This window comes from Neomonachus schauinslandi, chromosome 14, assembly GCF_002201575.2.
Source record: "Neomonachus schauinslandi chromosome 14, ASM220157v2, whole genome shotgun sequence".
Classification (NCBI taxonomy): domain Eukaryota; kingdom Metazoa; phylum Chordata; class Mammalia; order Carnivora; family Phocidae; genus Neomonachus; species Neomonachus schauinslandi.
In genome coordinates, this window is record NC_058416.1 from 90,834,826 (window position 1) to 90,861,968 (window position 27,143).

Genomic DNA, 27,143 nt, shown 5'->3' on the forward strand with positions numbered 1-27,143 from the left:
ACCCCGCGCGCGGCGCCCACCCCCCGGCCACGTAGGCCGGGCTGGCGGGGGGGTGCGCCCGTGGCGCCCGGCCCGCCGGCGCCCCTTTGTGGGCCCCGGCACGTGGGGCGGGCCCGGCCATGTGGCTCCCGGCCGCGCCGCCGGCCCCACGTCTCTCTCTCCGCTCCTCAGCACCAGCGCCATGGCTGCCCAGGGAGAGCCCCAAGTCCAGTTCAAAGTACGTGGCCGGGGGGTGGGCGCCGCGCGCGGGGTCCGCGGGGAGCGGGTGGTGGGGGCCCCGCGCCGACGTGTGCTGTCCCGCAGCTGGTGCTGGTCGGCGACGGCGGCACCGGGAAGACGACGTTCGTGAAGCGTCACCTGACGGGTGAATTCGAGAAGAAGTATGTAGGTACGTGGGGGGCCAGCCGCGGGGCCGCGGGTCGGGGGCGCCCCCTCGGGGCTCACGGCCGTGCTTCTGTTGCAGCCACCCTGGGCGTGGAGGTGCACCCGCTCGTGTTCCACACCAACAGGGGGCCCATCAAGTTCAACGTGTGGGACACGGCCGGCCAGGAGAAGTTCGGCGGGCTGCGGGACGGCTACTACATCCAAGGTAGGCGGGCGGGGCGCCCCGGCCGGCCGCGGGCGCCGAGCCTGCGCGGGGAGCTTGGGGGCTGCTGTGTCATGATCGGCGCCGCGGCGAACACCGGGCTGGACCCGGAGGCTCGGAACGCGGAACGAGCAGCGTCACGCGAGCTGTTGCTGCAGCTTCAGGGGAGTTGGGGCTTTTCCTTTTTTTCCCCGAATGACTTCAGAATCGCGAATGAAGCTGCATAAAGAAAGTGCCTCCAGGAATCTCACTCCTGTGCTGAAGAAGGATCGGGAGTTCCTCCGTGACTTTTGCCATCCTTGCGCGCAAATAACAGACTTTTTCCCTGAAAAACGTTGAGCTAGAAAACTGTTAAGTTGCACGTACTTTGTGGTTTGTTGTGTTAATTGTATTTTGGTTTTCTCGAGTGTTCTTAGAGAAAAGAACAACGTATTCTGATGTAGCTGGTCATTTTAGGATCTTTTGAGGAGTAGGTCCTAGATACTCAGAATAGAGGAGACAGGTTGTCTGGAAGGCTGATTTATCGTCTACTTTGGACTTTGGGATGGGGCAGAATTAATGAAGTATTACAGGAGAGAGATTTGATAGGGCAAGCTGGTCTTTCACACTTAAATAGAATATGGAATTTCAAATCTTGCTGTGTATTCGTGATTTTAAGGTTTTTAGACTTGGAAGAGACCTTGAGAAGGAGTGCAGAAATAGAGATGGCCTGATGCCGGGTCCGTGCTCCTTAGCATTCCTCGTCTGTGCAGGAAATCCTAGGTGTGTAACTCTTACCCTCAATCTTTGTTTCAGCCCAGTGTGCCATTATAATGTTTGATGTCACGTCAAGGGTTACTTACAAGAATGTGCCTAACTGGCATAGAGATCTGGTACGAGTGTGTGAGAACATCCCTATTGTGCTGTGTGGCAACAAAGTGGACATTAAGGACAGGAAAGTTAAGGCAAAATCTATTGTCTTCCACCGAAAGAAGAATCTTCAGGTAAGTTTTTTAAAACTCATCATTTATTGCATTATTGCTCTGTTAAAAGTGAAATTACAATAACAGGTCCGTTAAAGGGATTCGTAAACATCCGTGGTATGGGTCAGAAGAATTTTTTAGTTTGGAACATCCAAGTGACTAGCAAGAAGTAGATTTTTAATAACTAATTTTACTTTTTTTTTTTTTTAAAACAGTACTATGACATTTCTGCCAAAAGTAACTACAACTTTGAAAAGCCCTTCCTGTGGCTTGCTAGAAAACTAATTGGAGACCCTAACTTGGAGTTTGTCGCCATGCCCGCTCTTGCCCCACCAGAGGTTGTCATGGACCCAGCTTTGGCAGCACAGTACGAGCACGATCTAGAGGTAGGGTGTTCAAGTGCCCAGCCATGTGGTCCGTTTCGGCGTCTTGTGTTCCTGATGGCTCTAATCAAGAGTATTCCACGTTGTGTCTTTCCTAGGTTGCTCAGACAACTGCTCTCCCGGATGAAGATGATGACCTGTGAGAACGTGCAGCTGGAGCCCAGCGTCAGAAGTCTAGTTTTATAGGCAACTGTCCTGTGATGTCAGTGGTGCAGCGTGTTTGCCACTTTATTATATAGCTGAGCAGAACATGTGCTTAATCTTTGGGATGCTGAAGGAGATGAATGGGCTTCGGAGTGAATGTGGCAGTTTAAAAAGTACTTTCATTTTTTGGACCTGCATATTTAGCTGTTTTGGAACGCAGTTGTTTCCTTCCTGAGTTTCAGATACGAGACTGCTATAGTCCCAACACAATATCCAGTGGTGAAACCTCGTTGTCACTGTCATTCCCATTCCTTTTCGTTTAGAATCAGAATAAAGTTGTATTTCAAATATCTAAGCAAGTGAACTCCTCCCTTGTTTGGTAAGCATTTTAAAACCACTAACAGGGAAAGTTGTGCCATGTTGGTGTTTAAATTGCCTTTGCTATTCTCACTTAATTTGAAGCCTTGCAAGTTAAATTCTTATGTCTGTTTCTTGTACGTTTGAATCCTTTCACAAAAGTGATAGGGCAGGTGTCAGCATGGTAAGTTAATGAGGTGTGAACGTCATCAGTGTGGTTAAGCTAAAATAATGTCTGTCCCACCTGCCTGTTGACTAGGTGGTGTCACCTGGGGAAGAGCTTGAGACTTCTGTGACCTGTCAGAACAAAACCGTGTGTTTTAGACTTTCCAGATAGGCATTTTAAGAATCACAGTTGCTGTTATTTCGTGGCAGAAGTAACCGTGCTCTGATGTAGAGATTTTCAGAGTCCGGTCGAACCATACAAATGATGAGAGGAACTTTGACAGAAGCCTCAAATACTTGTTAGAAATGAGTGTAAGTTATGCATTTATTTGCTTTTTGTTTTAATGTTACACATTCAATGTAAAATTGGTATTCTAGAAAGATGTTCCACGTTTACCCGCTGCTTTCAAGTATTCCCAAGCTTTAAAACACGAAGGATTTAAGTTGGACACCTCACAGCTTTGATGCTTTTTTCTGAAGGATTTTTGTGGCCAGTTCAAGGACACAAATACTAAACAGAAAAGCAGACCTTAGAATGGCTCCTCAGTAAACGTGAAACATTGCGAAAGTTTCATTGGATGAAACCATTTATCTTTGTACGATTTCCACATTTAAAAATGCGATGGGTCTATTTTGCCCCATCGACGCCATACTGTAGCAGTTGGAGGAGTCTGAAACGATTTTGCTCATAAGAGCACTGCTGTAGTTGAGTTTACCAAAGTTCTTCAGATGTCCATTTCTCCTTAAATGATTACTTCCTACCTAAAAGGTAGGGATTGCTTAAATACATGAAAAAAATGAAATACAAAGGATAGAATTGAGTAAATTTCAATATTGAGTAAATGTATCTATAGATTTGCTTACAGATTTGAATTGCTGTATACACTATGCTATATTCGGTTCAAAACCAGATTAAGTCTGGGACTTGAAAAGATTCTTCCCCTAACTGGGATGAAAGCTTTTTCAGATACTTAACAGAAGGCATATGTGTTTGTGACCTGTGTGGAATGCAAGCGTGACGTGACTACTCAGAATCTGAAATGTAACCGTTAAATTTGGAAGCTGCTTCACTTAACCTGTTTAATATGGGGTGGGAGAGAATTTACAAGTCTTACTGAAAGAAAAATTTGCTGCAAAATATATTGTTTTTTTTTTGTCTGGATTTTCTGGATCATCTCTAGTATTCCCTGGGAAATAACTGAATCGTTAGCATGCATTACCTTCCTGTGAGGGTCCGTTTCTATGCGGGTTATGCACGTGGGGGACATTTTCCCCTCAGTTGTCTGAAATCTGATGTGTAACAGGGAAGCCTTGCATTGGAAGCCTGTGCCCTGGCTGAGTTAATGCAGACGCGTAAGGGTCTGTCAGAGCACAGGCTGTAAGAATGAGGACGGTTTGGCTCACGCATTTGGGTGTGGAGCGTTGGTTCCTTTGGATGGTTCATCCTGTTTGGTGACCTGTCACAATTCAGCAAAATCAGTATGGAGCACTGGTAAGATGCAGGAAGGGCAGAGTGTCTGCAGAGCAGTTTGATGGGGTCCTGTGGCCACTTCAGCGTACGGTGGCTTCTCTGCTATCCGCACATCTGGGGAAGGGCAGAGGTTTGCAAAAATACGTTAAACTCCCAAAGAACTGGTTTCTGGGCTCCAAAGTGCATGTGTACAAAGCAATTCAAGTGAGGATTTCTCATTTCTTTTGTGAAAACCATCACTTTATCTTAGGAAATGAGGTGCGCACGTGGCTGAAGTTTTCATTTGACTTGCTAGTTGTGCACGTGGGACCCACCCGAGGTGTTCTGGTGACACCGTTCACCGTGTTAGGCTGCAGGGTTCCTGCCTGTTTCCAGAGTCACGCGAGGCAGGTGCTGAGCCCGCGCTGAAGTTCATCTCCACCCTTCCCGCTCCCTCTTTCAGACTGGGAGCCCTGTTGGGGTAAAGGGTGGGCCTGAGCACTGCAGACCGCCCTTGGGGTCCCTTGCCCACAGCCGCCCCACCTGCAGCTCTGTGCAGGCCCCAGAATGCCCCTTTGGTCTCCCGTGGCGGTTTGCACACAGCTGCACCTCAGCCCTGGGTGGAAGGGTCGATTTGTCCCCCTCACTAATCTGCTGTGAGGGCACCGGTCATCTTTGCCCCCTCCTGTCCCTCCTGAGGGATCCGGAGGGGAGGAAAGTGGTTAGAGAGGGTGGGATCGTGGGGAGCGTCTCCCTCCTGGAGTTTGTAGTTTGCAGCTGCCTCTGTCCACTTATTCCAGCTCGGTTTCTTGGAGGAGAGAAAGTGTGCACAATAAGGAACCTTGCCTGGTGGGATCCACGGAATTAAATAGGGGTTTGTGGTGCTGTCTGTTCAGCCACAGGAAGTGGAGGGGGGACCTTGGATTTAGTGGGTTTTCAGTTGCCTTCCTCTAAGAAGCAGAGTGGAAAACCTTCGCAGGTGAGTAGTCCTTTTTACGATGTGGGTAGGGATTGCTTACGTCCTGAGCTGCGTGCTCTGGGATGGGGAGACGGGTGGTCCAGGAGCTGCAGAAAGCGCTAGGACTGTAGTGAGCTGATCAGAACTAGACTGCTCTGAAAGCAGGGATCGCATCCACTTGGTGGTGGTGGGGGGTGTAGGTGGGGGAGGGCGGAGGAGAGAAGGCTCCAAGTCAAGGGGGCAGAGCCCTGCGGTGCGGTGGGCTGCGGTGGGGAGCCCTTGAAGGGTCAGGAGCGTTTTAAAGCTTATTCTGGTGGCAGGCGTGGGTGCCCAGGGACCAGTGGCCATCCTGTCCTGGCCCATTGAGGTCCCCTCCGTGCTGCAGTATTGCAGGGAAGGGAGGTTGACACATTACGACCAAACCGTGACTCGTCCAACAAACGTGCAGCAGAAACTGAGCAGACACTGAACGCCAGGTACTATCATTTTATGGGACGACGACTCTTCCATCTTCTTGGAAGTGTGATGGGCAACTAAAATTTACGTTTACGGCGTGCAACACGATACTTGATACACGTGAACTGGTTACCAAACCAAGCTGTTCGCCTTGTCCGCCTCTGTAGTTAAGAACATTGAAGATCCGTTCTCTGCGTGTTCCAGGCGTACACGGTGGTAGTAACTAGTCACCATGCTCTGTTAGGTCTCCAGAACCCGTTTGTTGTGCGCAGCTGAGGCTTTGTGCCCTGCAACCAGTTCCTCCCAGTTCCCCTGGCCGCCCTGACACCCTCGCACCCCCACAGCACCCTACTCTCTGTTTCTCGGAGTTCGACTCGCTTAGAGGCCACATAGAAATATCACCATGCGCTACTGTCCGTCTGGCTTATTTCACTGAGCACAGTGTCCCCCAGTTTCATCCACGTCAACAGTAGGATTTCCCTTTTGGAGGCTGAATGATATTCCCTGTCCACACCTATTTTCCTTGTCCTTTCACCAGCCAGTGCACGCTGAGGCTGACTGCACACCTTGGCTACCGTACGGAAGTTTGCCCCTTAGACGAAGGGTAAAGAGCCAAGCGTCCTAGGCCGTTTGCTGCAGTGTCCGTATAAAGTTACACACAAATTTGGCGCCAGTTAGTTGGGAAACCACACTGCTGGGAAGAACACCCTCGAGTCCTGGCACCGAAGCCAGCCCGGCAGGGGGAACTGCTGGGCAGTTTGGGGGTGAGTAGCCTTGGCTTTCTGCTTTTTGTTTCCTGACGTGTCGGACCATTCTTCCCCCCAAAGTGAAAAAAGCTACATACTTCATATATTAAATTAAAAGTTTAGGGATTTGGACAGTTAAAACATACACTCACCACATTTCCCTCCCATTGAGAGGTAACTGTTGAGGATGTTTGGTCACATATTCTTGGAGATGTTTCCCCAAAAAGGAGGATTATGCTAAAATACTGTCTTGTGATCATTTTTCACTTTTTATTCAGGGCGTTTCTATGCCAGACGGTTTTACACCACTTCTGACAAATGCTAGGAAGCCCCGTAGTGTGGACGGGCCGCCGTGTCAGCTGACAAACCTGGTTGGGTTGAGTTTCCGTGGTCTCCTCACGGTGCACCTTTCAGAGTGGATTTAGCGAGAAAAGGGGAATTTATTCCCAAATGCTTAGAACCGCCATGCTCTTTCACCTCCATGTGCTACTGAAATAGCCATGGTTTTTTTGTTTTTTTGTTTTAAGATTTATTTATTTTGGAGAGAGAACGCAGAGGGGGAGGGGCAGAGGTAGAGAGAATCCCAAGCAGACTCCCCGCTGAGTGCGGAGCCTAACATGGGGCTCGATCCCATGACCCTGAGACCACGATCTGAGCTGAAACCAAGTTGAGTGCTCAACCGACTGAGCCACTAGGCGCCCCCAAACAGACACGCTTTTAATTTTAACTTTTGAAGATGTGCTGTGCTTTGCCAAATCCTAATAGATGGAAAATCAAAATTATTCTTTAGGAAGTTCTGTGTGTCCCCAATGTGTGACGTGGTGCAAGATGCAGACAGCCGTAGGCGCCGCGTCAATCCTCTTACTAAGAAGCGGCCTTGGAGGGCGCCTGGGTGGCTCAGTCGGTTGGGCGACTGCCTTCGGCTCGGGTCATGATCCTCGAGTCCCGGGATCGAGCCCCGCGTCGGGCTCCCTGCTCGGCGGGGGGTCTGCTTCTCCCTCTGACCCTCCCCCGTCTCGTGTGCTCTCTCTCTCTCATTCTCTCTGTCTCAGATGAATAAATAAAATCTTTAAAAAAAAAAAAAAAGCGGCCTTGGGGCCCCTTACCTATGAATTCATAGTTTTCGTTTTCAGAGCCATACAACGTGCGGGGTATACGCTCACTCCTCTGCAGGTATTTGTACTGTGTTATGCCCCTGTTTGGAGCTTGGAAAATATTGACTGGCGATGTTGGTTTTGGATTTAAAGGGAGACAATCTTGGGGGGAAAGTAGGGCTAACCAGAAAACCTGCGGTGATACAATGGAAATTGAGAGCTTAAATTAAAACAAAAACAAAAATACCACATAACTGCCCAGAAAAAACTGTTAATACGAAGGAGCTGACTGGTCCTTTGTGCTGCAGGGTTTCCACGTACAGCGTGTCCTTTTTTCTTTTTTTGATTGATTTATTTTAGAGAGAGTGCCAGCGGAGGGTGGAGTGCACAGGGAGAGGGAGAGAGAGAGTCTCAAGCAGATCCCCCGCTGAGCGCAGAGCCTGACACAGGGCTCGACCTCACGACCCTGAGATCATGACCCCGAGGTCACGACCTGAGCTGGAGTTGGTTGCTCCGCGGGCCGGGCCCCCAGGCGCCCCACGTAGGGCGGGTTCTTACCTTGTGCTGCGACTGTAGCTGCCGGCCCCCGCATGAGCAGCCAAGGCTGCCCATCCCCCCGTAGGACAGGGCTCGCCCTGGCCGCTGCCATCCCATGAGAACAGACGGGGGGTGGGGAGGGGGCAGGGCAGGTAAGCAGTAGGCCGGGGTCTTGTCACCCGAGTGTCCGTGATTGGAGTCCCACAGTTACAGGGCTGTGTACGAAGGTAAACTCCGTCGCGACTCAGAACCGTGAACACACCCATGACTTAACACTCTCGCTCCCAGCCGGGCCATCATTTCCTCCACTGGGATGCTCACGTTGGGCCAGACCCTCACCGCAGGTGTCTCGCTTCCAGAGGCCGTGTCCTGTCCCCCCCCGCGTGCCGGCACCCGGGACGCCGTCCCTCCGTGATGGCTCCTGCCCCGCGGCCTGGGGTGGGTGAGGCCGGGAGGCAGGGTCTCAGACCCTCGGCTGTGGCGGTCAGAAGGGGAGCTGCCCCCCTCAGTTCCGTGGTGATTCCCCTCCCGGCACAGGGCTGCCCCACAGGCGGGCGGAGGGGGGCTCCACCCGCAGGGCCACAGGGGGGAGGCGGTGAGCACTGAGCCCCCACACATTGTTTACAAATGATTATGTGTTTTTCAGATAATTGTTAATAACCCACTTAACTATTAATATTTTTTACATAAATGAACATTTTCGTGTTTATGGCACGAACAATGTTTTCTTTCCAAGAAATTGGGATGGGATATTATTTGGTCAGAGTTTATGAAAGTCATTGTGTTTCAAAAGGCATCCTCAAACTACTCTTTGGGGACCTGATTTATTTTTTTAATATCTCGGATTATTTTAATAATTTCTCTTAGCCTATTTTGAAATAAGCAGCTTATCATTGTGATCTTTTAAAGAGGATGCATCTGGTTGGCATCAGTTCATTGTCTGTGTTCTGTCACTTACGTCCCCTGTCCTCTCTCCCTGAAGTGTTCTCTGAACCCCACCCTAACCCCTTTCTCTGCTTGTTTTTGGGGACTGCCCTTCCTTTTGCTTTTCTGTTGTATTCATGATGTCTGAGAAGCATCTTCATACTTGGAAATTCCCTGGTTCTTACCCTCACCTCCTTTTTTCTGGGCTCGGGGTTTCTGTTGCTTCTTTCTTCCCTGTCCCATCTACTTGGGAATCTGTTGCTAGAAGCTTCTCCTCCATGTGGGGCTCGCCCCAGGAGGAGCTTCTGAGCTGTGTCTGCCGGGCTGCCTACCAGGGCCCACACAGGGTGGCTCAAATGAGCAACATTTGTTTTCTCCCAGTTCTGAAGGTCAGGAGGTCAAAGGTCAAAGTTCTGCAGGGTTTGGTTTCTGCTGAGGACTCTCGCTGGTTTGCAGCCAGGCCTGTGTCCTCACGTGGCCTTCCCTCTGAGTGCGCTGGACTATCTCAGGCCAGTCCCACCCGCTAGAGCTCCATCCTCCGGGCCTCCCTGCAGGACATCCCAGCGCTGTCCTCAGATTGGCCAGCCCTCCGCGCCCCGGGGAAGAGCTTGTTGTTGCCATTCTGCGTTTAGACCCTCCAGTTAGTTGCCATGTGGCTTCTTGCCTCCTTCCCTTCGGAGATGCCGGTACCGCGAGGGACTTCGGGCGTCATGGTTTGTCCCTGGGTTTGGGTTGGTTGGTTTTGTTAGATGATGAGATTTTCTGTTTTTGCTGCTCCGGCTGGGTGTCCTGGCAGAGTGAAAATATGCCACCACCACCAACCTGTGAAACATGACCGCCGAAACGCTGACCCTGAATTGAACGCCGCTCTTCAACTTAACCACCAATTTATGGAAGTTCGGGATCAGAGGAATACGTTAGATTCGCACCGTCCAGATATGACCAGCAAAGCCCAGAATATGGGAAACTGAGCAGAGCAACTAACGTCCTCCCGGGAAGGAGAAAAAGGACAAAGGGGAGAATTATGGCTTCGAAAGAGGCCTGAGAGGAACAGGGATTGGAAGCAATCCGCCCACCTTGTTAGATGCTGATTTTGGTAAAGTCTGAACGCAACTGCGGGACGGTTACACTCGAGCGAGGATCCCACATGTGGCAACACTGAGGAGCTGCTGACGATCTGTCTCGGTGTGGCACGGTTTCTACAAGTCGGCTTTGTCTGCAAATGCACATTTCTGTCCTGAAAGACGAGGACTCCCCCTCGGTCCTTGCCCCGCCAGGCTCAGCGCCGGCCGGTGAGTACCACCGGCTCCACCATCCCGGTAGGGACTGCAAGGTGGCGATTTCCCAACCTGTCACCCTCCTATGTCGGTTAGCTGTGACTCTTTCCTGAAGAATGAGTGCTCTTCGTCACCCATTTGTTTGACCTAAAAAGTGGTGTCTAGGGACAGGCAGAATGAATGCTTGGTGCTTGTCCTTGATCAGTTTTCTGGGCGGTGACTTTATGCCCTCCAGAATCGACCAGCGAGATCATCTTTGTTTGTAGTATCGTTATGCATGCATATAGTTCTCTGTCTTTGGTGGGCTTCCCTACCGAGTCACCGTTTTCTTCTTCGATGGTCACATTGTGCCCTCTTTGGCCACTGGGGACCCCACCAGGGGAGTTTCATGTCATTTGATTAAGACCCTTTTCTCTCTCTCTCTCTCTTAAAAGATTTTATTTATTTATTTATTTGACAGAGACACAGTGAGAGAGGGAACACAAACAGGGGGAGGGGAGAGGGAGAAGCAGACTCCCCGCGGAGCAAGGAGCCCGATGCGGGGCTCAATCCCAGGACCCTGGGATCATGACCTGAGCCGAAGGCAGATGCTTAACGACTGAGCCACCCAGGCGGCCTGTTCTGTTTCTTACACAGAAGTTTTCATACTGTGTGTGTTCTTCTGAATTGTAAGTGGACACAGTCCATTACAACTGCCTAGGTGTAGGTTTTGCTATGTCGTGCTCCGGGATATATTCACACAGACCCTCTCGACGGACAGTCTTCGGAAGGAACATCTTGCACACATATAATTTCATAGTGTTGCACCAGAGCATCTTTGTAGAAGTGGGACTGGGGGTCGAAGAGTTAAGATGCAAGGGTCAATTTTGCTGGATATTGCCAAATTCCTTTCCAAAGTGTCGTAAATCTTCATTCCCACCAGCAATGTATTCCGTGTGGGCCACAATAATTTTTTTTTTTTTTAAGTGACACCTCTTAAGAAAATGTCACGTAAAATTTAGATTTCCATTTTCTCTGGAGACAAGGAGAGATCTCGGGACACCCCAGTCCTACAGGGATGGGCGGGTTCTCCGGGTTGTCACAACTCCTGCGTCTGAGAACCTCAGGACTGTTTGCTTACACGCAGCCCAGGTGTTGGTCTGTAGGCATTTGAGTTTGTGAATTCTTGTTACAAGTTGAACTTGATGGTTTAAATTTTCATTGGCCATGAATGAGACAGAACCTGTAAGTCCATTTGGGAGTGTGCGTGTGTGTGCAGACAGGCCCAGCACAGTTGTAGAAATCAACCTATTATTAAATCTGTACATCTGGGGGCACCTGGGTGGCTCAGTTGGTTAAGCGACTGCCTTCGGCTCAGGTCATGATCCTGGAGTCCCGGGATCGAGTCCCGCATCGGGCTCCCTGCTCAGCAGGGAGTCTGCTTCTCCCTCTGACCCTCCTCCCTCTCATGCTCTCTGTCTCTCATTCTCTCTCTCTCAAATAAATAAATAAAATCTTTTAAAAAAAAATCTGTACATCTGTCTCCGGGGTTTTTCTTTCACTTTTCACTGTACAGAAATCGAGTAGGGTTTGAAACAGTGAGACTGTCACCTTTGTTTTAGGACTTTTACATTACTTTTCCTAAGAAGCCAGCACAGAGGTAAACGGATTTGTGTGGGTTAAAGCAGGTGTGTGTGGGGCCTGGGCCTGACCTCGAAATCCAATTAAGAATCTGGATTTTAGGGCGCCTGGGTGGCTCAGTCGTTAAGCGTCTGCCTTCGGCTCAGGTCATGATCCCAGAGTCCTGGGATCGAGCCCCACATCGGGCTCCCTGCTCTGCGGGAAGCCTGCTTCTCCCTCTCCCACTCCCCCTGCTTGTGTTCCTGCTCTCGCTATGTCTCTCTCTGTCAAATAAATAAATAAAATCTTTAAAAAAAAAAAAAGAATCTGGATTTTATATCAAACAACTGAGAATCGCCCCAGGAGTCTGGAGGACAGGCTTGGGGTGGTGTTTTTGGTCACCGTAGTACCGCTGAGATGCTAACAAAGATGTAGATTTTGCTGGTTGGTGATCCTCTTAAAATTAAATCACCAAATATTTAGGAATATTAAATTCTTAATAATAGTCTCGTTTAAGGGCGCCTGGGTGGCTCAGTCGGTTAAGCGACTGCCTTCAGCTCAGGTCATGATCCCAGGGTCCTGGGATCGAGCTCCGCATCAGGCTCCTTGCTCCGCGGGAAGCCTGTTTCTCCCTCTCCTGCTCCCCCTGCTTGTGTTCTCTCTCTTGCTGTGTCTCTCTCTGTCAAATAAATAAATAAAATCTTAAAAAAAAAAAGTCGTTTAATAAAGCTCTTTAATGTATCTCCTTGTTGTCTGAGCGTAAGTGGTATTAAAAGTAGTCACTTGAAATAAACTATTTAAAATAAGCATCAGGGGCGCCTGGGTGGCTCAGTTGGTTGGGCGACTGCCTTCGGCTCAGGTCATGATCCTGGAGTCCCTGGATCGAGTCCCGCATCGGGCTCCCTGCTCGGCAGGGAGTCTGCTTCTCCCTCTGACCCTCCCCCTTCTCATGTGCTCTCTCTCTCAAATAAATAAATAAATAAAAATAAAATAAAAATAAATAAATAAATAAAATAAGCATCAAAATTTCCAAGTGAAGAGTGAAAAATGATTAGGACTGTGTTTTGAAAAATGAAACTAAAAATCATGACCAAGTTTTGTATTTAGTGCCACTGAGCTTGTAATTGAAATTATATGCTGATTCTTGGAACAAACCAAAAATGAGTTGTGTGGATTTGGGAAGAACACAATTTGTGTGGTAGAATTATAGTATATTCTTCAACACACAGTTGATTTTCACAGCATGATCTTATTTTTTTATATAAACATGTCTGAAGCCTTTGTTCGTGTTTTAGCATTCAGATTATTCCCTCCGGAATGCTGACAGTCCTTGTGATTTCTATTCTTCAGTTTCAGCTAGTCTCAATCGGCCTGATACACAGTTTATCAAGTCTTGCATCTCTTGTCGCGCTTGGGCTTTCTTACCTGATTTTTGCGGCAGCTTTGTTCATCCCCGGGGGCCGGAGGCGTGAGCATCACAGATGCCAGGCTCGCCGACTCGGTCAGTGACGCTCACAGGCACCTGGCTGGGGGACGTGTGGGGCAGTCATTTTACAAATGGTCTTTAGGGAACAATCCTGTGTTCGGGCGACTTTGCCTCTGATCGCAAGCTCAGTTGGGAGGATTGGACGCTGAGGGCCTCCCGTGCTGCCTGTGGTTCTCAGGGTGGTCCCGAGAGCGGCTGAGGCCTAGCTGCGCGGGCGGACGGGGCACCACGGACCTCTGTCCCGCCCCCGGCCCCGCCTGGTGACGTCAGAAAGACCGAGATGTTTGCTCTATCACCAATGTTAACAAATGCATACCTTTAAAAAGTCTTCAGTGTGAATTTCATTTCAAGGATTTAAATGGGTGTATCCCATCCTGACTATTTTCTTTCAACAAACTCAAGCAAGTAGAGAAAGCTTCCGAGAGCGCCCCGAGTGTGCCGCGTGCTGGAACAACACCAATTAAGAACTTGGCGCTGCAGTTTGTACAAGCGGGTGGGATTCCGACGGCCTTCTAAGAGATGATAACTGTGATAAACTGGTTTTGAGTTAAAACTTAACTCCATTTCTTCATGGAAGGCATACTCTATTGGTACCTATTAGTGGTGGTCCTAATACTGTGTGTGGTATACATATATATGTCTACAGCAAAACACTATATAATCAAAACAGCTGGCTTTGGGGCGCCTGGGTGGCTCAGTCGGTGTCTGCCTTCGGCTCAGGTCATGATCTCGGGGTCCTGGGATCGAGTCCCAGGTCGGGCTCCCTGCTCAGCAGAGAGCCTGCTTCTCCTTCTCCCTCTGCCCCTCCCCACTCGCGCGTGCTCTCTCTCTCTCTCTCTCAAGTACATAAAATCTTAAAAAAAAGAACTAGCTTTTATGCATATATGTACCAGCCACAATACTGGGTATATTTAGCGCTTTTAACATTTCCAGTTGATCCACACTATTACTCTCCCCATTTTAAAGATGACAAGCTGGATGTTAATATTCAGCAGCTTGGCCAAGCTACACAGTATTGAGTCAGGATTTCTACTCTGGTACCGTCTGGGTTTTCAGTTACAATACACGACGAGCATTCTCCACTGGGCGACCGGTCCCAGCCAATGACGATTTATGTCATTTACTGATTCCATAGACATTTCCCGTAAATCATTTTATGTATAAGGTAACTTGGGGAAGGAGGAAAGAGAAAGTAATTCAGATGCAGAAAGACATGGGTTTGAGACCACGTGAAATCCACGAGCCCAAACTCTTCCCTCTGTAAGTAGTGATTTCTTCCTTCAGTATCCGCCGGCCGCGCAGGTGGCCACGGTCCTATGAGGGTGAGTGCCGCCACCCCCCACCCCCTACCCCGCGGTGGGTCTCGCGGAGCACCGCGTGATGCCAATCTAGTTACCACAGTGACCGGGACTGACACGTTTATCCATCTCCCATTTTAAAATTTTATTATGGAAGATAACACAAGAATTTTATGTCTTTTCGGATCCAGAAAAACCATCAGAAATCACTTTTCAGAGAACTGGTAATAAGACAACAATGAATTTGTCCCCCTGATCCCATGTGACTTGGAGCTTTAATGGTCTTGAGGAAGTGCTCAGCAAACTTTCCTTTTGAATCATTCACAGCCATTTTAGATTATAAAATTTAAAACTTTCTATTATGGAGACTAGTGAAGTTAGTATAAGATACGGTTAATACAGTTAAGAAGATGGTATAAGGACCTCGTCTATCGCCATCTAGTGTCGACAAGTAACAAATACGTTTATAAGCCACTGATGCTCCCAGATGACATTATTTCACGACCATATAATTATGCGATTAATGTTTCATAAGCCCTGAAACTGTATCTCAGGCCTGATGGCCCTGCGCATTTCCTTATCTCTCTAAAATAGGAGGGTTCTGTTTTTCTCCCCTTGAGTGTCAAGGAGTTTTTAAGAGTAAAAAAGTAAAGGGTGAGTAAGAAATACAACTGAATTGAAATTTGTTATTTCCACCTAAAAACATATTAAGCTGTTTTCAATAAGAAAAAAAATTCCCTTGGGGCGCCTGGGTGGCTCAGTCGTTAAGCGTCTGCCTTCCGCTCAGGTCATGATCCCAGGCTCCCGGGATCGAGTCCCGCATCGGGCTCCCTGCTCGGCGGGGAGCCTGCTTCTCCCTCTGCCTCTGCCTCTCTCTCTCTGACTCTCATGAATAAATAAATAAAACATTCAAAAAAAAAAAGAAAAGAAAAGAAAAAAAATTCCCTTTTAAAAAGAGGATACTCATGTTTCTGATTTTCTGATACATTTTTTTCCTAACGAAGGCTGGTTTTAAGATATAAAACCCGTTTGGTTTTATCTTTGAGAAATAAACGGTATTTTTGACTTGCTGAGAATTTTCTTAAAAATGAAAATAACCATGTTTTGGTTATAGAGCAGTAGGTGTTAGTTTTAAAAATATCTCGACAATATATACAAATATGAAGGCCATCTACAATCAATCATATGCTGTGAGAAAAACACCGTGCGTGACCTCGTGGTTCCCTTTTATGCATATGCACTTTTATGCATATGCACTTTTCAATTTTATTGTTTTATTTTCCTTCCATCCTCTTCCCACCCAGGTAACCAATGGCAACAAACTGGTAGGTGTCGCTCCCTAGCGTTCTCCATTTTATCATATTGTGTGCGTGTATACAAATTTAATGAGTTTTTAATACCTTTAATTATTTGAACAGAGCATGCATAATACATTCATCTGGCCCCAAAATGAAGGAGCACTCCAAGGCAGACTGGTGAAAAGTCACCCCCTCCGTGCAGCTCCGGCCTCTCCCCAGTAGGTAATGGCCTTTATTAGTTTCTTACGTATCCCGCCATGCTTGTTTATAGACCATTTTACTACCATTTAAGAAACATGAAAGTAAGCTGATTTAGACATTATGCATTTTGCTTTTTGCAGCGTAGCCTGCAGATGTTTTCATTTCGTGTATTGAGATTTCTCTCTCTTTAAGTAATTGCACAGCATCGCGGCTGCGTGGGCATAGTTGGGTTGTTTACTACTTCACTATAACAGACGTAGCTTGGACATGTGTCATCTTGTGTGTGTGCAGCCCTACCTGCAGGACGTTGCTCGCCTGGGTTGTGGGTCACGGATGAATTGATAGCTGCTCCTTGCTGGTCTCTGTAGCCCACAGCTGATGTACAGTCGACAGATCCCCTGGCCGGGTGGGAGAGCTCCCGTTTTCCCATGGCTCCGATAACAACGTGTGTTATTAAACTTTTGTAATTTTGCCATTAAGATAAGTGGAAAGTGGTAATTCGGTGTGGTTTTAATTTGCGTTTCTCTTACGAACAAACCACTCCTCGCTTACTGTTGGGATCATACGTGGGCAGCCTCTTCAGACTGGCTTTTGTCACTTAGCACTTGACATCTCTCCTGTTCCTCCTGTCTTTTCATGGTTTGACAGCTTTTTTTTTTTTTTTTTTTTTTTTTTAGTGCGGAATGCTATTCCACCCTCTGGATGGACCAGTGGACCAAAGTTGCAACTCCTTTGTTGTAAATACCATGGAGCACAATTGCTGGATCCTGTACTAAGGTATGTTAGTTTTTTTTTAAGATTTTATTTATTTATTTGACAGAGAGAGACACAGCGAGAGAGGGAACACAAGCAGGGGGAGGAGGAGAGGGAGAAGGAGGCTTCCCGCTGAGCAGGGTGCCCCGACTCTTCCTAATTTATTTTTATTATTTTTTTAAAAGATTTTTATTTATTTGACAGAGAGAGACACAGCGAGAGAGGGAACAGAAGCAGGGGGAGTGGGAGAGGGAGAAGCAGGCTCCCCGCGGAGCAGGGAGCCCGATGCGGGGCTCCATCCCAGGACCCTGGGACCATGACCTGAGCTGAAGGCAGACGCTTAACGACTGAGCCACTCAGGCGCCCCTAAGGTATGTTAGTTTTGTCAGCAACCACCCAACTGTCTTGCAAAGAGGTTGCTCAAGTTTGCATTTGCCCCTGCTGTGGAGAAGACTTCCGTTGCCCTGGATCATGCTGAGAAGTCCTAGTCGTCTGAGCCGTAGTCACTGCTCAGCAAAGCAGTTTTGTTAAATTACATTTCCTTTGGAAAATAAATACTTCACTGAGATCTGCTTTATTTCCATACATTTAAGCAAATTGTTCTCTCCAATTTAATTTTCTTTCTGCAGTTAATTCTCCTTTATCATTTATTTTACATTTGAACATTCTCTTACTGTTCTTAGGTTGAAAAATAGAGGTTCTTAAGATCGCTCTCACATTTTTTATGTTTAATACCCCCCCTCCCTCTTTATTAGTTCCTTTCTTCTTTACTTGGAACTGTTGGGATCCTTTTCTAATTTCTTTAATTTCAGCCTTAAACATTTGAAAACATTAATTCTTATTTGTTAACAAATTACATTAGACCACACACTTTTATCTGACTAATGCTTTGCTTATTTGAGCTGCTTCTGTATCAAAGTGTCACTTTCCATGTAACGTGAAATTTTATTTTATGTGCTCTTTCAATATTCAGGATAGGTTTTCAAACAGTTCCCAAATGGTGTGTTTTGCTTCACCCCCAGCTTCACTGAGCTGTAACTGACACACCAGACTGCCTAAGTCTGAGGTGTCCAGCGCATGACTGAGCGGGCCGGTATGTTGTGAAACGGGGAGTAGTCACCCTACGTGATTACCATTTGTTGTTGTTGCTATGGCGACAACATCCAGGCTCTACCCTCTCAGCAACTTTCGAGGACACAGCGCATTGTTGAGTGTCGTCACATGCTGTACACTGGATGCCCAGGACTTACTCTCCCTACCCCGGGAGTGGGGAGTGTGTGCCCTTTGACCTGCCCCCCCCCCCGCCCGCAGTGGTCACTCTTCTCTTTGTTCCTCACTACATTCTTCTATTTGCAAAGCTGTCCTTTCTCCCAGTCCTCCAATGAGACACACTTTAAAATTCATCTTCTACTTTTAACTTTCTTCATGTGTATCCCTTTAGACAGATGGGATGTTTTTCTCCATTTTGCGTTTTAGTTGGTTATGGGTAACATACAGAAAAAACAATTTTTTTTTTTAGTGGTAGTTATCTTGAATCCCACTGCTTTAACACACTCATTGGACACATCTTTTGCTTTTTCTGGGTACTCAGTCACATTTAGCAAAAAGAGACGGTGTTATGATGTTTCTAATATTTATATTGATTTTTTTAATTTTCTATTTTTGGATCTGCTGGAAACACTAATAAATTTGGACAACAGGGGCAATTATGAGTATCAATGTCTTGATTTCAGTGGAAAAAGCATTAGTGTTTACTGTTTTAAGTTTATTTTATTCTTATTCCTTCTTTGGCAAGTGATTTTGAACATATTTAAGATTTTTATGTATAGAGCTTTTACTAGAAATGGTTAGTAATTTTGACAGTGCCTTTTCAGCCTCTACTCATAATAATTTGGTTTTTCCTCCATTGTTTGATGTAACTTTTTAATGTTGATAGATTTCCTAATGTCAATCATTGCTGAATTTCTGGAATGAACCCTGCTTGGTCATAGCATTTCTACGTCCTCTGTTAATTTTTGTGTCTGTGCTCATAAGGGAGATTGAGCAGTGGGTTTCTGGTTTTGCATTACCATTACCAGGTGGTGGTGCTGGGCTTTGGGAGCAGATTGCTAGGCTTGAACTGTAACACCCACTCCCTGCCCCCCCCCCCCCGCCGCCGGATGGGCGCCCCGGACCACTTGCTCTCTTCCTGTTAGCTGCCCCACCCGTGAGATAAGACCACGTGCAACACTGAGCTCACGGGTCTGCTCTGAGGATTGCAGGAGGTGAGGAATGAGAAGCACGCAGACGGGCTGACATATGGTACAGTTTTAAATGTCAGAAAAGGTTGTGCTGTCTTCTCAAAATGAAATGCAGATCTTTCTATATTTTCTATAGTCCAGAATTATATAAGGAATTGGTCTACTGACTTCAGCCTTATACTGGAGGCATAAAATATTGTTGTCAGGGTCTTGCAGTGATGAGGACACCTGAGGTGGGAAGGAAAGATCTGAACTGAAAGTGTTTTTAGAGAAGAAAAGGCATTGGTGGTTGGTCTTTCCAAAGCAGAGAGAGAAACCCCCATGATACTGGTTTAGGAGGGCGGCACAGGAATGCTGTTCCCCTCCCGGAAAGGGCAGAAAGAAGGAAATTGAGGGTTTATCTCCTCGGTGGTATAGCTCATGCTCTTCTCTGCAGCCCTCAGACTCTCTGGAAAAACCTTTGACACACTCCCTCTCATCTTGTAGGTAAGCTCAACGCGCAGTGTGGAGTCCAACGTGGGGCTTGAACTCAAGACCTGAGCTGAGACCAAGAGTCAGATGCTCAACCTACCGAGCCACCCAGGGGCCCCTCTCTCATCTTTTAAAAACCTGTGGTCAAGCTAGACCTCTTTTTTGATGGGTCATTAAATAGCAATATATTCCAGGAAAGTGGGGGTTTCTTTTTTTCTCTTTATTTAAACTAAGAGAATTATTCTTCAACTTAGGAACAGACTTGTGTTTCTAAAATGACGTCTCATGTTGACAACTTTACGTGCAAAGTTATGTGGAAATAGGGAACTACAAAGTTGGAGACTGAGTTCCTGGTTAGTCCACAGATGTCTTCTTTGACCACGTTCTAGAGTTATTTATTTATTTATTTATTTTTAAAGATTTTATTTGACAGACACAGTGAGAGAGGGAACACAAGCAGGGGGAGTGGGAGAGGGGAGAAGCAGGCTTCCCGCGGAGCAAGGAGCCTGAGGCGGGGCTCGATCCCAGGACCCTGGGACCATGACCTGAGCCGAAGGCAGACGCTTAACGACTGAGCCACCCAGGTGCCCCTAGAGTTATTTATTTTTTAAGATTTTATTTATTTGTTTGGCAGAGAGAGCACAAGCAGGGGGAGCGGCAGGCAGCGGGAGAGGGAGAAACAGGCTCCCCGCTGAGCAGAGAGCCCAATGCGGGACTCGATCCCAGGACCCTGGGATCATGACCTGAGCCGAAGACAGACACTTCACGACTGAGCCACCCAGGCGTCCCTAGAGTTATCTTTGAAAAGAGGAGGGCAAACCGTGGGACTCCCTCACTCTCGATGACGTCTGATGTCGTTTGGAGTAAGAGATAAACTTCTTATCTTGACTCTTCCATGTGCTTCTACCCAGAATGATCTTGCTCCAGGCACAATATTACTCTACCCATTCTGTGAATACACCCGGCTTGTCCCCTTCTTGGGATCTTTACATCTTCCATTCCACTTGCTTGAAAGGTTTTCGAGTGGCTGGCTCCCCGTATTGGCCACCCTTCTGTGGTGTTGCCGCAGGCTCCATGGGAGTTCTTCTGTGTTCTTGATAGAGTCAGGACTGTGGGTGAGTGAAAAAAATTAGTGTACCGGTGGCTAATCTGTCCCACGCAGCGTTCTTCATCCTGGGAGCGAGGTTTTGAAGTGGGCCAGTCAGCTCATTGAAAAATGTGGGAAAAAAATATTTGGTGGAACTGTATGAAATTAGATATTTTACACTTTGACCTACAAAGTGGTCATTTCATATGATTGCTCCTAATGCTTTGGCATCTTCCTGGCTCTTTGAGTATTTCTCATTAACATTCTCACATGGGACATAGCTCTTGCCTCTTCCCATCCAGGTGTATTATTCTACCAAACCGCAATCTGTTTCCTCTCCAGATTTCTAACTTTTTCTGTCCTTCCCCCAACTAAAATTTCCATTTTTAGTCCGGCTAATCTCAACTACTGGGTGAAAAGCCGTCGGAAAAAATGTGTATTAACTTGAGACAAGTTGGTAGCTCTTTGCTCCTACTAGAGTTATTGGCATTTAAAGAAGATTCTGGGTAACCCATGCACAGTTTCAGTTGACAAAATTTAAGACACTTTGAGAAAGTGAAATGAAACAATGCATTGTGGATGGTTGTATTTGTCAATGTATATTTTTCTATTACACACATGACAGAATATCTACATCAAAATGGCTTAAGTAAAGAGTATTTATTTATACGCGGTGAGAAGTGTAGACTTCTCCCACCCTCCACACACACACCGGAAACAAGTAAAAAAGACTGGACAAAATAGATAAAACAGTGGTTTTTAAGACACTGAACTTCAGGCAATAACAAACAGGATCTCTGACATGGACAAGAAAGGAGATGAGCCCCTCAAATACTCCAGCTTGCAGCCTAGAGAGAGTTTGAAAGCTGTGGCCTGGGAGGGTGACCCAGGTGGAGCCCAGCATCCTCCCTGAGTTCAGGGGATGGACTTGGGGATCAGAGGAGCAGAGTCAACTGGGGTGTGCAGGGTGGGGTCCTGGAGGGAGTCGCAGAGAGAGAACTTCATAGGTCTGCAGAGGTTCCTTCTTTGTGTCTTTATCTGAGTACTAGTGCGGGGGGCATGGTGGGAACTGCCAGAGGATTAGAGAAGATGCATCTCAGAGCACACATGTGGCTGAGAATAGTTCATGTTCCCACCAGTCAGAATGAAAACTTCGTACTTCATGGGCATTTTAGGTAAAGGCTTTTGTCTCAGAAATGGTGCAGAATGGGACTTAGACTTACAAGTTGGTCTAGTCTTGCCTAAAAACTTAAAATCAAGACCTGAAGGGATTAAATTGTTTCCAAATAGCTTAATACATCCCAGACGAAAGCTCGAGAATATTTAAAGGAATACAAAAACATTCAACAATCAACAGTGTAAAATTGACAATGCTTGGCAACCAATAAGAAATTACAAGGCATGCATAGAAGCCAAAAAATGTGACTCAAAGTAAAAGGAAATATCGATTCAAAAACCAATCCAGAAAATGGCACAGATTTTAAGATTAGTAGTAAAAGATATTCTCACATTTATTGTAACTATGTTCCATATGTCAGGAAGCTAGAGGAAAGATTGAACATGGCATGGAATATTGATCTCTAGAGATGAAAACAATTCTGTAAAAAAATACTTTGGATGGGATTAATGGCAGATGAGACATGACAGAAGATTAGTGAATAGGAAGGTGCAGAAATAGAAAATATCCAAAGTGGAACAGTACAAAAACTGAATAAAATCAACAGAGCACCAGTGATCTGTGGGATAACTTCAGTGTCCTGATGTAGGTACACCTGGAGTCTGAAGGAAAGGAAGTGGGGAGACAAATGGAAACATGGGCTGAAATACTCCCAAATTGATGAAAGACTACACACTCACAAATCGAAGAATCTCAATGAGCTCCAAACACAAGAGACATGAAGAAAATTACAGAAAGCAGACTATGATCACATTTCTTAAAAACCAGTGATCAAGAAGAAAGTCTTAAAAGCAGCGGGAGAGTGGGGAGAGACATTCGGTGTCTGGAGAAGAACAGGTAAGAAGGGCAGCGGATTTTGCATCTGAAACAATGTAAGTGAGAAGACAGAGCAGCATCTTTAAAGAACTGGACAGAAAACAAAATCCCAAATTGATATTTTGGAATTCTGTAGTTAGAAAAAATAGCCTCCAGAAACAGAGGTGAAATAAAGACATTTTTGGGCATACAAATGCTGGAAGAATTAGTTACCTGGAGATTCCACTGTAAGAAATGCAGGACAGTAACACCAGGTGAAATCTGGATCTATCCAGGGAAAAAGGATACCAGACAAGGTAACTATTTGGGTACACATTTTTCCTACTGTTTAATCTCTTTGTAACACAATTGATTGTTTAAGGCAAAATTAATACTGATGTAATGTGAGGTTTATTTATTCATTTTTAAAGCTTTATTTATTTATTTTAGAGAGAGAGAAGAGTGAGGGGGCTGGGGCAGGAGCAGAGGGAGAGGGAGAGAAATCTGAAAGCAGACTCCCCACTGAGCACAGAGCCCCACACAGGGCTCGATCCCAGGACCCCGAGACTATGACCTGAGCTGAAACCAAGAGTTGGCTGCTTATCCGACTGAGCCACCAGGTGCCCTGTAATGTGAGGTTTAATCACGTGGGCACAGGTAAAATGTACCAGGTCAGTTGCATAAAGGCTAGCAAGGCTGAAAGGGAGTATACTGTTACGAGGTTTTTACACTATACCCGAAGTGATGGAGTGTCACTTGAAGGCAGACGGTGCAACTTCAAGATGTACACCATATACTATAACACAGCCACTTAAAGACAGGTAACCAATAAGGAAATAATGGAGGTAAAATAGGATCACTAGAAATAATCTATAGAAAGCAGAAAAAGAGGAAAAGGGGGAAAAAGAACACATGGTACAAATAGAGAGCAGATGTCAAGATAGTAGATTTAAGTCTAACCATACTAATAATCACATTATATGTAAATGGTAGAAACACTCAATTAAAAGGCAGAGATCGTCAAACTGTGCAATCTTGTATTCCGCCTATAGGAAACCCACTTCGTTTATTTAGAAATTGAGCTATAATTGACATACAACATTATATTAGTTTCAGGTGTACAACATAATGATTTGATATGCTGTGAAGTGACCACAAAATGTCTATTATTCATCACCACACATAGCCACAAATATTTTTTCTTGTGATGAGAACTGTTAAGATCTACTCTCTTAGCAACTTTCAAATGTATAGCATAGTATTATTAAAGATAGTTACCATGCTGTACATTACATTCTTGGGAAACCCACTTTCAATATAAAGTCACAAATAAGTTAAAAGTAAAAGGATGGACAAAGATTTACCTTGCTAACACTAATGAAAAGGGAGCTGGGTTGACTGTATTTATATCAGATAGTAGACTGTAGCAAAGAAACCAGGATGAAGAGCATCATTTCATAATTCTAAAGGGAATCAATTTACCAAGAGGTCTTAACAATTATAAACCTTCACATACCTAATAAAAGACCATCAAAATACATAAAGCAAATTTGATAAATGTACAAGGAGAAGTACAAAACCCCACAATTACAGTCAGATTAACACCCCTTCTCAGTAACTGGCGGAACAAGTGGACAGGTACTCAGTGAAGATGTAGAGAACATTATCATCCAGGCTGAGTCAATAGAGGCTTCTAGAACACTCTAACCAACCAGAGTAGAATACACAATCTTTTCAAGTGCATGCAAACATTTACCAAGAAAAACCATATTCTGGCCACAAGACAAGTCTTAGTAAATTTAAAAGGACTTCATACAAAATATGTTCTTTAACAACATGGAATGAAAAACTGGAAGCCAGTAAGAGGAAAGTCTCAGCAAAATACCCAAGTATTTGGAGACTAAATAACACACTTCTACCCATGAGTCAAAACCACTGAATCGAAAGAGAAATTAGTATTTTGAAGTGAATGAGAATGGAAACAGCATATCGGGGCTTGTGAGATGCACTATGGCAGGTCTTCGAGGGAATTTGTGGCATGATGTTTTCCAAAAGGGGCAGGTATAGTACACTAAACACTGATACTTGAGTCGAAAAAGGTCTCAGATCCATGACCTTAGCTTTTACCTTAAGAAATTCTTAACAGGGGAGCAAATGAAACTTGCTGTGAGCAGAAGAAAAAAAAAAAAACGGTTGAATGTCAGACTGGAAATCAACAAAACAGAAAAACAGGTAATAGGAAAACCCCAATGAAAGCAAAAGCTGGTTCTTTGAGGAGGTCAATAAAATTAATAAGCCTCTAGTCAGGGTTAAAAACAAGACACACTGCGAGGAACCGGAGGTTAAATTAAGATGTTCTTGGGATAATAACAGGAGAGTCTAAATAATGTCATGCCATTAAATCCAACTACGTGGGCGGGATGGGCACATTCCTCGAACGGCAAACTCCCAGAAGATCACTCCAGAAGACACGGGTTACTTAGCAGCCCCGTGTCTATTAAAGACACATGGTTACACACTAAAGATAATGAAGATGCATTAAAATCCCCACAGAGAAAACCACAGGCTCTGGTGGCTTCTGGGGCAGATTCTACCCAATACCTGAATAAGGAATAATACAAATTCTACACAAATTTCAGAACACTGAAGAGGAGGGATTACCTCCCCACTCACTGGAGGCCAGCAGTACCTTGGTACCCAAACCAGACAAAGACATTAAGTAAACTACTGACCATGATTGCTCATGAACATTGATGCAAAGATTCTTAAAGTGTTAGCAAACCCAATCCAGTAACACATAGAGAGGATAAGACTTCATGACCCAGGAGGCATCATCCCAGAAAGGCAGAATTAGTTTAGCACTCAAAGGTTAATCAGTGTAGGTAAGCCCATCCTGCAGTACACCGTGGGATCGTCCCAACAGAATCGGAGCATTGGGCAAAAGTCAACATCTGTTCCCTATTAAAACGGGCAGCAAAGTTGGGCTAGAAAAAAGCTTCTTTGGGCTTGTCATATGTGGCCCTCGTTATGCTCCCTCTGTACCCCACTCTGTTGAGAGTTTTTATCAAGAAAGGATGTTGAGTTTTGTCAAAGACTTTTCCTGAAGCTACTGAGACGATCCTATGGTTTTTATCCTTTATTTGTGGATGTGGTGTGACCCACCCCTGGAATAAATCCCACTTGATCATGCTTTTAACGTACTGTTGAGGGGCGCCTGGGGGGCTCAGCCCACCGGTGAGGCGTCTGACTCTTCATTTCGGCTCGGGTCGTGATCTCAGGGTCGTGAGATCGAGACCCGGCTCAGGCTCCATGCCGAGTGTGGCGCCTGCTTAAGATTCTCTCTCTCCCTCTGTTCCCTCCTCCGTCTCTCTAAAAAGCAAAAAAAACAAAACAAGTCCTGTTGAATTGTTTGTTAGCACTTTATGGAGGATTTTTGCACCTGTTTCTTTGCCTATAATGTCCTTGTTTGGCTTTGAAATCAAGGTAGCACTGGTCTTGGAAAAGGAATTGGGAAGATGTCCCCTCCTCTTCTATTTTTGGGGAAGAGTTTGAGAAGGACCGATATTCATTCCTCGTTTCCTGTTGCATAGAATTCACCAGTGAAACCATCCAGTTCTGGGCTTTTCTGTACGGGAAGCTTTTGATGACAGGTTCGATTAGTAACCTTCCTTGTGACTGGTCTGCCCAGATTTTCTATTTCAAGTCATCGAGGTTGTCTGCAGCACGTAAACATGCCCAGACTCCACCCCGTACTTAGTGAGTCAGCATCTTCAGGGGACGGGCCTGGGAATCTGTAATTTTAGAAGATGCCCCAGAATTACCCTCCCACCAGTCAAGTTTGGAAAATCACCAAGATGAGTCCCTTTCACCCGAGATGATGAAGTGCTTTTTTCATCGGATGATTCTCCTCCTGGCCCGGCAGCTGTGTCCTGGCTGGGTCCCTGGGGGATGAACGAGTGTGGGGCCAAAGCTCTGCCTGTCTGGTACGTTCAGCTCCACTAGGTTTCCCCAGGCCTCGACAATTCTGTTAAATGGAAAGAACACCTTGCAGGCGATCTTTTTAAAATTTAAATTACTCATATAACTACAATACTTGAAGCCTCCTAGAATAAAATCCAGGCATCTGGCGGGGCCGGGTCTGTGCCTCCCTCCCCAGCTCTCCCTCTCTGCTGCCCTCGGTCAGGCCAGCCCCCTGCAAACCCCAGGGCCTTTGTCCTTCCTGTTCTCTGCCTGCTCTGTGTCTCTCTGCAAAATCTTTCCTGTTTTCTCTCCTTTGAAACAAAAAAAATGGCGTCAAACAAGTTTATTCTCTTACAGTTCTGGAGGTCTGAAGTGAAAAGTCCGAATGTTGGCGGGCTGTATTCCTTCTGGGGGTCATCCAGCTTCTAGAGGCTGGGGGCCCCTCCCCAAAGCCCCCCGACCTCTGCCTCCTCCCTCTCACGAGTCCCTGTGATGGCCGTGGGCTCACCTGGAGGGTCCCCTCTGTAGCTCAAGCTCCTTTGACCTAATTATACCTGCAAAGCCCCTTGGCCCCGTGAGGTGGTGTTTTCACAGGCTCTGGGGACTGGGACAGGGGCATTTGGGGCATCACTCTGCTGGCCACGGCTGGGCCCTGCCCTCGCCCAGGAGCGCCTGCTTCCAGCCTCCGGGACTCTGTGCATCACGGTTCGCCCTCCCCTGGCCACGCTCTGCCTCTGTG

At 46.4% G+C, this 27,143-nt stretch overlaps 1 protein-coding gene across 1 annotated transcript; it reads left to right on the top strand.

Annotated features, from left to right (window-relative positions):
• The first annotated feature begins 142 nt into the window (after positions 1-142).
• On the top strand, positions 143-3,759 carry RAN (RAN, member RAS oncogene family). The gene is made up of 6 exons (XM_021698478.2): positions 143-217; positions 304-388; positions 464-589; positions 1,382-1,569; positions 1,764-1,934; positions 2,030-3,759. The coding sequence occupies exons 1-6, from the start codon at positions 182-184 to the stop codon at positions 2,072-2,074; spliced, it is 651 nt and encodes a 216-aa protein (XP_021554153.1). The 5' UTR covers positions 143-181; the 3' UTR covers positions 2,075-3,759.
• Positions 3,760-27,143: the final 23,384 nt, after the last annotated feature.

Bases quoted from the DNA above. Each gene is read 5' to 3' on its own strand.
- RAN (XM_021698478.2), top strand. From the start codon at position 182: ATGGCTGCCCAGGGAGAGCCCCAAGTCCAGTTCAAA. The intron at 218-303 runs GTACGTGGCCGG...GCTGTCCCGCAG, and splicing joins AGCCCCAAGTCCAGTTCAAA to CTGGTGCTGGTCGGCGACGG. The intron at 1,935-2,029 runs GTAGGGTGTTCA...TGTCTTTCCTAG, and splicing joins AGTACGAGCACGATCTAGAG to GTTGCTCAGACAACTGCTCT.